The following is an 11,065-nucleotide window of genomic DNA, read 5'->3' on the forward strand; positions in this document are numbered from 1 at the left end:
GAAGAGCCCAAAATATAATCTAAATAAGCTGGACTGTTGTATTCTCACGACGCTACAACGAAATTCGTACGTTTACATTAGGAACAGCCAGTCGGCAATTGACCCGTTGGAAGTGACTAATTTTGGGTAATTTACGGAGGTAATTTCCTGCCAGAAATGTCAGTCAAAGTTATAGGTCACTGTAGGCGAGTATGGAAATGACGAAATTCGCAGGCACTTAGCTATAAGGCTTGGTGTTTATCGGGAGACCGCATTACAAAGTCAGCACCAGCTGTGACAACACTCCCGTCAGCATCATGGGCGTCAAAATCATCATCGTGATTTCTGCTGTGGGTAAGTATGATGCATGGTGTTAATCTGATTGTATGCCATATCTCACGGCGTTGTTAATCTCATTGTATGGCCAAACAACGAGATCTGTTATTATCACATAAGGGGCAGTGGCGTAGCCTAGTGGTTAAAGCGTTGGCTCGTCACGCCGAAGGCCCCGGGTTCGATTCCCCAGATAGGTACAATATGTGAAGCCCATTCCTGGTGTCCCCCCGCCGTGATATTGCTGGAATATTGCTACAAGCGGCGTACAACCTTACTCACTCACTCACTTAACACATAACTGTTGTTTGTTTATTGTTTCACGCCGCGCTCAGCAGTATTCCAGCTAAATGGCTCACTGTTATTTGGTTTTATAGATTTGTGTGGAAGGATCTGATCCCAAGAAACCCATGTAGGAAACGATTTAATATCTCAAAGAGCCAGCGGAACGTCGAGGGTTCGATCCCAGTCTTACCAAAACGCTTTGGCGTTCGGCATCATCGAGACAAGGGGTGATGGGGTAAACCTGTTGGTCTAAGCGTTCGCTCATCACACCGAAACCCGGGTTCGATTTCTCATATGCGTACAATGTGTGAAGCCCATTTCTGGTGTCCCCTGCCGTAATATTGCTGGAATATTGCTCAAAGCGGTGTAAAACCATACACACTCACTCACTCATCGACACAGAAAAAGGACTGGTTGGGCTGTCGGGAATTAAGGGTAATTATTTGCTTGATTGTGTTTCACTATAAATATGTTAACTAATTTTGTACGACACAGTAAGTTGTTACTGAACATGATACGGAAATTAAATACTTGATATGAACATATTTTCACAACCTGCTTCGTATGAATCAATGCATTTGCATCCCCCCTGACTGGGACGTCCTTGGTCTGATTGAACATGAAACTACACAAGTGGTCTAAAATTCCCATGCATCAAATGCTCTTCCCGTCCACAAATCGCATTTCATTATAATAAATAATAATAATTCTAGTGCCCCACAGGCCGTCTTGGTTATCTGGGGTAGACTTTGTGATGGGCCGTTTAACAGCTTCGAGTTGGATAACAGGCGCCATAGAAATTATTATAAATTAATTAAATCATTTCTTGCGAAATGTGACTTAATGGGTGAGTGAGTTTAGTAAGGTTTGGAAGTATATGACCACTGTTTCATATCATATGTGTCTATGTACATCACCTTTATGCTATTTCCTTTTCAGTCAATTTGGCCTTCGGCTATAACTGTAACAGCGAGATGGACATAGCTGTATGTGGGGCCAGTCTGAGCGGATTTTCTGGTGATCTTGATGAAATAACACAGTTTTGCACGTAAGCTATTGCCATTGCCAGGCAATGGCCATGGGCCAGATGCATGCAGTGAAAACATTCACTCACAATACTTACAAACCCATTTAGAAGTAGCATAATTGTAGACTGCAATCTGCACATGTTTCGTAGTAAGACACATTGTTTGAATGACATTGGATTGGCATATCGAAATTCAGTCAATATATCTTTTCGGGTAACTATTTGTTTTTAAATGTTTTGAATTCCAAAGTGAGTGAGTGAATGAGTGAGTATGGTTTTACGCCGTTTTTAGCAATATTCTATATCTCGGCGGGGAACACCAGAAATGGGCTTTGCACAATGTACCCATGTGGGGAATCGAACCCGGGTCTCGGTTTGATGAGCGAACGCTTTAACTATGACTAATCCTTGTCGAAAGAGGCGACTAACGGGATCGAATGTGTCAACTTGGTTGACACATGTCATCGTATTCCATTTGCGAAGATGAACGCTCATGCTGTTGATCGTTGGACTGTAAGGTCCAGACTCGACTATTTACAGACCGCCGTTATATAGCTGGGATATTACTAAGTGCGGTGTTAAACAAACCAATCAAACAATAAATCGGCGGTCTGAAAATAATCGAGTCTGGACCGGAATCTCCAGTGACCAACAGCATGAGCATCGATCTGCGCAACGGGGAACCGATGACATGTGTCAACCACGTCAGCGAGCCTGACCACCTGATCCCGTTAGTCGCGTCTTACGACAAGCATAGGTTACTGAAGGCCAATTCGAACCTGGACCTTCATGGGTCACCATTCTTACGAAACTTAGCACAGATGAACAAGAACCAGGACTGGGAATATCCTGTCCCTCCTCTGGTCGTTTTTCTTGTTTTGTGGTCCAGTTAAAGAGCATTGAATCTACTCATTTGAGACGTGGAGTTGAAATTCGTTGAGTTGCAGTTTTCCCGTTTTCACCGTAGTGATGCTGCTGCAGCCGAAGTCTGCGTTGATGCTGTGATCGCCGAATGCCCCAACCTTTCCTCAAGTCAGTCAGCACAATACATCCGCATGATGCGCGGACAGTTGTCCTCCTTATGTGAGTATTTCTACAAGAGAATACGGAACATCATTAACTCTCAAAATAGTCGGTTTGCAAATGGCATACTCCTGGAATGAAACGTTACACTGCTCTAACTACATATTGTGGAATTACGTTCTGTGTCCTTAGCATTGACCTGTGAAGATCCGGGTAAGAATTGGTCTTCAGTAACCCATGCTTGTTGTAAGAGGCGACTAACGGGATCGGGTGGTCAGGCTCGCTGACTTGGTTGACACATGTCATCATATCTCATTTGCGTAGATCGATGATCATGCCGTTAATCACTGGATTGTCTGGTCCAGACTCGATTATTTACAGACCGCCGCTATATAGCTGGAATATAGCGGCGTTAAACACCAACCAACCAACCAATTGTGTAGATCGATGCTCGTGATGTTGATTGATGTTCTTGATGTGGTAACATACACCGATGTGTGTTGAATCGACGATGAGCCTCCATTAGACACTAAATATACAGATATACTGAAGAGAAAACGGAATCGTTAAGTTTATATTATTTTGGGATGTACTTTAGTTTATCTCAGTTTGATAAGAACATTTAAGAAAGGGACTGAAGGTAGAATTGTTGTCAGTATAACGTATATACCATGCGTCTATGGTCGAGATTGAACTGCCTTTTCCGTTCATCACGCTTTTGAACTGGTTTTGAGAGGTGCCCTCAATCTGGACCGTACTACTACTACTACTACTACTACTACTACTACTACTACTACTACTACTACTACTACAGCAGCAGTATTAGTAGTAACAGCAGCAGTAGTAGCAGTAGTAGTAGCGGCAGTAGTAGTCGCGGCAGTAGTAGTAGCGGCAGTAGTAGTCGCAGCAGTAGTAGTAGCGGCAGTAGTAGTAGCGGCAGGAGTAGTAGCACCAGCAGTAATAGTAGCGGCAGTAGTAGTCGCGGCAGTAGTAAAAGCGGCAGTAGTAGTCGCAGCAGTAGTAGTAGCGGCAGTAGTAGTCGCGGCAGTAGTAGTAGCGGCAGCGGTAGTAGTAGCAGCAGTAGTAGTCGAGGCAGTAGTAGTCGCGGCAGTAGTAGTAGTATCAGCAGTAGTAGTAGCGGCAGTAGTAGTAGTAGCAGCAGCAGTAGTAGCAGCAGTAGTAATAGCGGCAGTAGTAGTCGCGGCAGTAGTAGTAGAAACAGTAGTAGCAGCAGTAATAGTAGCGGCAGTAGTAGTCGCGGCAGTAGTAGAAGCGGCAGTAGTAGTAGCGGCAGTAGTAGTAGCGGCAGTAGTAGTAACGGCAGCGGTAGTAGTGGCAGCGGTAGTAGTAGCAGCAGTAGTAGTCGCAGATGATAGCAGTAGTAGCAGCAGTAGTAGTAGCGGCAGTAGTAGTAGCAGGTAGTAGCCAGCAGTAGTAGCGGCAGTGAAGTAGTAGTAGTAGTAGTAGCGGTAATGGAGCAGCAGCAGTAGTAGCAGCAGTAGTAGTAGCGGCAGTAGTAGCGGTAGTAGTAGCGGCAGTAGTAGAAGTAGTAGTAGCGGCAGTAGTAGTAGCGGCAGTAGTAGTAGCGGCAGCGGTAGTAGTGGCAGCGGTAGTAGTAGCAGCAGTAGTAGTCGCGGCAGTAGTAGTAGCGGCAGTAGTAGTAGCGGCAGTAGTAGTAGTAGCAGCAGTAGTAGTAGCGGCAGTAGTAGTAGCGGCAGTAGTAGTAGCGGCAGTAGTAGTAGTAGCAGCAGTAGTAGTAGCGGCAGTAGTAGTAGCGGCAGTAGTAGTAGTAGCAGCAGTAGTAGTAGCAGCAGTAGTAGTAGTGGCAGCAGAAGTAGTAGCAGCAGTAGTAGTAGCGGCAGTAGTAGTAGTAGCGGCAGTAGTAGTCGCGGCAGTAGTAGTAGCGGCAGTAGTAGTAGTAGCAGCAGCAGTAGTAGTAGCGGCAGTAGTAGTAGCGGCAGTAGTAGTAGCAATAGTAGTAGTAACAGCAACAGTAGTAGTAGTAGTTGTAGCAGCAGCAGTAGTAGCCAAAGCAGCAGTAGTAGTAGCAACAGCAGCGACAGTAGTAGTAGCAGTATTAGTAGCAGCAGTAGTAGCAGCAGTAGCAGTAGCAGCAGTAGTAGTAACAGCAACAGTAGTAGTAGTAGTAGCCAAAGCAGCAGTAGTAGCAGTAGTAGTAACAACAGCAGTGGCAGTAGTAGTAGCAGTAGTAATAGTAGCAGCAGTAGTAGTAGCAGTAGTGATAGAAGCAGTAGTTATAATAGCAGTGGCGACGGAATCAGAAACGTTTGTATTTATTTTGAACTTCTTCTTCTCTGTTTTTGGACAGGTCCTTCCCCTGGAGCTGGTGAGTACACATAATTACAATTAATCCACTGTAATTGTCCAGCAAAACAAATAAAGAGTACTGCATGCTGTGTGAATAAATATACGTTTAGATTGACAAAACCAATGTAATTGAATGAAAACCGACATATCGTCTTCAGCTGCTCAAGTGAAAAACTGAAATACAAAATTTGGAACATTTTATATTTAAAGATGTCAGAAAGATAATTGGCCACTCAAAAGCTATTCTAGTCTGTCTCATAGTCTCTGAATCGTATTATCAATCTCAGCTCCCTGGGGATCATGCAACTCTTGCAGCGACACATTGGCGCTTTTTTTCAATTTAAAAATAATTATTTGTTTCTATCAACATTATATATGTTCAGAGATGAAGCGTTAGTCTAAAACTGTTCCAGCATCATCTAGTTCCGGTTGTCAACCTGGATACATGAGCCGGATCGTGGCTTGTGCTGGACCGCTGAAATCTCTGAACATGGACCCCACAAGTGATGACTACACAGAGTCTTGCCAGTAAATACACACTTCTGTCCATGTCACCCGTGAAGATCCGGGTTAGAATTGATCTCCAGTAATCCATGCTTGTCGTAAAAGGCGACTAACGGGATCGGGTGGTCAGGCTCGCTGACTTGGTTGACGACATGTCATCGCACCCCAGTTGCGCAGATCAATGCTCATGCTGTTGATCACTGGATTGTCTGGTCAAGACTCGATTATTTACAGACCGCAGCCATATAGCTTGAATATTGCTGAGTGCGGCGTTAAACTAAACTCACCCACGCTGTCCCTGTCAGCATGTACTCATGTTCCTCTAGTTTGTGAAGGTTGTAGTAGGAGTAGTGGTAGCATTAGTAGTAGTAGTAGCAGCAGTAGTAGCAGCAGCAGTAGTAGTAGTAGTAGTAGTTAATGTTGTTGTTGTAGTAGTAGAAGTAGTAGTTTTTGTTGTTGTTGTAGTAGTAGTAGTAGTAGTAGTTGTAGTAGTAGTAGTAGTAGTAGTAGTAGTAGTTGTTGTTGTTGTTGCTGTTGTTGTTGTAGTAGAAGTAGTGGTTGTCGCATTCACGAAACAAATACAAGGTGTGATCCTAAAAGTTTGCCAATATAGAAACTTGGACTTTGGTTTCGATAGATAGTTCGAGATTTACTTGCTTGATGTTTCAGCATAAAGTTTGAAGAGAAAGGTTGGCCATGACATTAAACTGCCTTTCATTGTGTTGCAAAAGACAGTGAGTGCGTGAGAGAGTCAGGAGTTTAGTTTTACGCCACTTTTCTCAACATTCCAGCAACATCACGGCAGGGGACACCAGAAATGGGCTTCACTTATTGTACCCATGTGGGGAATCGAACACAGGTCCTCGGCGTGACGAGCAAACGCCGTGATATTGCTGGAATAAACTCACTCACTCACTAACTGGCATCATAGTGCATACCAATATCCTGTAACATTTCTAAGTATTTTAGGTAGCATACAGAAGAGCTTCCAGAGATGAAATGGATGAAGATTCACATTTCATTTTCAATTTAAGCTGTAAAAGTATTTTTCCGACACGAGTGGCAGTAACAAATATTTTGTTGTTGTTTTTTCAAACAGAAGTGCCAGAGAAGGTTTGAACTGCCTGGAGGAAGAGTTCAATAACTGTTCAGACAAACAGGATGTCCGGGGTATAATGTCCATGATGAACCCTGCCGCCTTGAGAGGCATGCTCGGAAACTGTGGGTGAGAACTGCTTGTTGTTGACAACATAGAAAAACATGGCTACAATGAGATATGGGGTCACCAGGCCTCGTTAATATGGTAGGTTAGTTGTTGTTTAACGCCGCACTCAGTAATATTCCAGCGATATGGCAGCGGTCTGTAAACAATCGAGTCTAGACCAGACAATCCAGTGATCAACAGCATAAACATCGATGTACGTAACTGGGATACGATGACATGTGTCAACCAAGTCAGCGAGCCTGACCACCGTATCCCGTTAGTCGCCTCTTGCGACAAGCTTTGTTAGCAGAAGACCAATTCTAACCCAGATCTTCACGGGGGTGATATGGTGACAAGTATAGCAGTATTCACTGTTAGGTTCAAGGTTTTTGCCACTAAGCAAACCTGGAAATTTGAAAGTAAGATTTTCTCATATGCATCGCCAGCTAGAAAATATTTGGAAACATTTGCAAGAATAGCACTGGTAAATTATATTAAAAGGCATAACATTTTTAAGGCTGAACTCCACGCCAATGACTTAAGATGACCCCAAGGCGCTGGAAGGTTAATAGTCATATGACATATCCCACCGGGTACCCATATTGTGCTAGGTGAACAGAAGCAAGTTTGAACAAACTCACATGCCTAAGATGAGACCACCTGTGCTACTTGTGGGGCAGGGCAATCAGTCAAGCTGCCTGACACGGGCACCCATCCAAGACTCTCCGTGACCAACGTTGCTTTACTTCAGCTGGTTTGTGACCATGGTTCTATGCACAAGTCCACACAAAACCACATTATAAGACAAATCATGACCGTCGCCCGCAAATTGTAAGCATGAATACCCGGAACTCCATTAAAGCCGCAAAGGTACAGATAAAGTGTCGATGAGGTCAAGAGGTGGCATGGATGAACTTTTAATCGTCACCAGTTACAATATTGTTCTTGTCTGGGTTTGGATGTTTTTGAAGAAAATGATAACCTGTTCAAGATAAACCGTAACTTCAGATGGTCATGTCCCATTACTCATACGCCCATTAGTCCTACTCCCACTAGTCATACAGCAAATGAGGGAGTAATTAAAACAACAACAGGCATATACTCTTTGGGCAAAATGGACTAGCCCGCTAATAAGAGAGCTTAAGGTTAGTTTAATCTCTAACACTGAGAATTTCCACAGTCTTGGGTAAGGAGTGAGTGAGTGAGTTAAGATTTTAAGTCATATCGGCATTATTTCAGCCATATCGTCACTATATCAAATTATATATTAATAATAATTATAGGTAAAGTATAAAACCCTGCCAACGAAGGACAGTACAATAACTAGAATATCACAGATGTAAGTGTAAAACTAGTAATAAAATCTAAAACATTTTAACTATACACGATAATACAATATAAGAACAGGCTATAGCTTGCCAACAACCGAAGGTAGATCTCCATACTAGGGTTTTGGTAATGAAAACATATAAATAAATGTTATTAAAGTAAATTACATTGAAGTTATATGATTATAATACACCACAGCCGTTGGTTGATAATCAAAACATTTAAATCAATGTTAAACTCTACTGAGGTTGATTGAGTTTACTCAATCTCGTGAAGTGAAACAAACAAGAAGGAAATGGTAGCCATCCTCGACAGTATTTATATCACACAGTTGGCATAGTCTCTCTTGTCGATTAATATTAGTATAGCATATCACTCTTGTTATCATGGCAGGATTGATTGCCGTGGAATGCGTTACCTCTAGGCGAGGTATACAACAGGCGAAACTGTGAAATTAAGTTATTGAAGTTATTTAAATAAAGTAATGTTAATGATGTATGTATAATGATTATGTATGTATACCATGCTGAAGACAGATTATTAAAGTTCACTGATGTATTTTTGTTTCCTGGATCATTCCACTATATTTTGACAAAGGCATTACAAAGGTAGTTGTTGGTGCAGTCAATCATACCATATGTTGTTTTAACCCGTATGACTGGTGGGACGTATGACTCATGGGAGGACACCCTTCAGATATTACGCTTGAATAAATTGATTTCCAAATATTCTGGATCATCTGAAAACATTGTCTTGTGAAAGATGCCACGCTGGCTCATTTGACGAACTTTTTATCTCAAACAAATGTCTTTCTTTTCAAATTATACACGTATTTATAATTCTTTTTTTTTAATTTCCTCAGGCAGAAAAAGTGAGGCCATCTGTCCATCTCGACTACAGAAGCACCATGGACAACTCGGAAACTTTAGAACGCATAGCATCATGGGTCAATTGAAATAAAGGAGTATTCCGTTTGTTTTGTTTCGTTTAATATTTAACGATAAGAGATGCCGTCGAGATGGGTTTTTAATGTGCTCTCGTTAACGGAAAAGAGGAAATACACACATGCAGAAAAAGTGACCCATAAAGACCCGGGTTACGATTGGTCTTCAGCAACCCACTCTGGGATGAGGAAACCCATGACATGGTAGGTTGGTCTGGTCCGCTGAAGTGGTTGATGCATATCACATATTATCGTACCCCAAATGCGTAGACCGATGCTCATGCTGTTGATCACTGGATTGTCTGGCCCCAGACTCCATTATTTACAGACCGCCGCCATATAGCTGGAATATTGCTGAGTGCGACGTTAAACAACAAACACACAAACACACAAACAAACATAATTCGTTTTTCAAGTTACAGCAGTATCCTAATGAGAATAACGTTAATATGTTGCAGGGGTAGCCTAGCGGTCAACGTGCTCGCTCGCCACGCCGAAGGCTCGGGTTCTATTCCCCACATGGGGACGTGTGAAGCATATTCCTGGTGTCCCCCGCCGTGATATTGCTGGAATATTGCTAAAAGCGGCGTAAAACCCATTCACCCTCTCACTCACTAGAAATAATAACTGATCAGCGGGTGGTCAGTGTATTGTCCAAGTTGGGTATCAGTGAGTGAGTTTTACACCGTAATATTCCAGCAATATCACGGCGGGGGGACACCAGAAATGGGCTTCACACATTGTACCCATGTGGGGAATAGAACCCGAGCCTTCGGCGTGGCGAGCGAGCTCGTTAACCACTAGGCCACCTCACCGACCCTTGGGTATCAGTAATACACTATTGTACCTTTGTGTCTAGCACTACACACAAGCAATAGTTTGGTCAAGGGCAGTTAGCAACCGGCGCTCATGCACCTCACTTTCATAGAGAAAAGAGCGGGTAGCCTTGTAGTTAAAGCGTTCGCTGGAGGACCCGGGTTCGAATCCCCACACCAGTACGATCCGGTGTCCCTCGTCGTGATATTGCTGGAATATTGATAAATGCCGCGTAAAACTAAACTCACTTTCACTTTAAGAAAGAAATCATCTTGAACGCGACATTAAACACCCGATACAGAGAGGGGTAATTTCCAAGATTCTGCATAAGCCAGTTGTTAATATAGAAATTCCGATGTAAAATATTACACCCATTTATATAAATAAACTCTTCAAAAAAGCAAACGGATATGCCAAACATAAGATATTTACTAAATGTATGTATTCAAGTGTACATAAATTAAGCTTGAACATTGATGCAGAAAATTCGACACACGGATGAATATGTATTGTTGTCATTTTCAGCATTAATTCAGTTCAGCCACTGCACATGTATTGACACAAGGGGGCGTTCAGGTCAGTACCTGGTGCCACCATCCCTTGCAGCCGTCACTGCTCGACACCGCCTTGGAGGGGATTGCACAAGTCGGGATTTCTTCACCATTCTTCCTGCAAAGCTTTGGCAAGTTATACAAGTGTCTGGAGACAATGTTGACGTTTACGAACGCGTCGATCAAGATCGTCCCATAGATGCTCGATCGGCTTCAGATCAGGCGTTTGGATGGCCAGGGAAGGACGTTGACGTTTGCATTGCCGAGATTGGCACCTGTTACACGCGCTGTGTGGGGTCGAGCTTTGTGTTGACACAGCTCCCTCTGGCGGTTAAAAAGCTGGGGAGGTGAGGTCGCAGGATTTTGTCGATGTAGCGATTTGTTATAAGATTTCGTTGAACTACTACTGGTTCTCATCTACATGTGTAAGGCATGGCTCCCCACACCATGACGCCATCTCCACCAAATCTGTACACCTGTCGAACGCAGTTCGGCGCAAAACGTTTGTGTTGACGTCGATACACACGCTGTCTCCCATCCTGTCGTTGCAGGAGGAGACGCGATTCATCGCTGAACCAGACGCTTCGCCAGTTGCCCCAGGTTTTATGCCTATGACAGGTCCAACTTTTGGTCGATATTCCTTATTCCCACTTTTCTCAGACGATTTCTGAACGTTTTGTGGAAGGTTTTCGAAGACCAGGCACCTGCACTGCAGTGTCCTTTGCTGTAGCAAATCGGTGACG

At 43.3% G+C, this 11,065-nt stretch overlaps 1 protein-coding gene across 1 annotated transcript; it reads left to right on the forward strand.

The window, feature by feature from the left end:
- Positions 1-213: 213 nt before the first annotated feature.
- LOC124287272 lies at positions 214-8,986 on the forward strand. The gene is made up of 7 exons (XM_046723771.1): positions 214-333; positions 1,537-1,645; positions 2,592-2,707; positions 4,977-4,994; positions 5,389-5,503; positions 6,579-6,704; positions 8,875-8,986. The coding sequence occupies exons 1-7, from the start codon at positions 297-299 to the stop codon at positions 8,885-8,887; spliced, it is 534 nt and encodes a 177-aa protein (XP_046579727.1). The 5' UTR covers positions 214-296; the 3' UTR covers positions 8,888-8,986.
- Positions 8,987-11,065: the final 2,079 nt, after the last annotated feature.

This window comes from Haliotis rubra, unplaced genomic scaffold (genome assembly GCF_003918875.1).
Source record: "Haliotis rubra isolate DU_JTF1 unplaced genomic scaffold, ASM391887v1 Scf4, whole genome shotgun sequence".
NCBI lineage: Eukaryota > Metazoa > Mollusca > Gastropoda > Lepetellida > Haliotidae > Haliotis > Haliotis rubra.

What these genes read in the sequence shown, in the direction of transcription:
- LOC124287272 (XM_046723771.1), top strand. Translation starts at nt 297, where the DNA reads ATGGGCGTCAAAATCATCATCGTGATTTCTGCTGTGG. An exon ending in GAAATAACACAGTTTTGCAC is followed by an intron (nt 1,646 to 2,591) that starts GTAAGCTATTGC and finishes TTTTCACCGTAG; the next exon opens with TGATGCTGCTGCAGCCGAAG. An exon ending in GACTACACAGAGTCTTGCCA is followed by an intron (nt 5,504 to 6,578) that starts GTAAATACACAC and finishes TTTTTCAAACAG; the next exon opens with AAGTGCCAGAGAAGGTTTGA.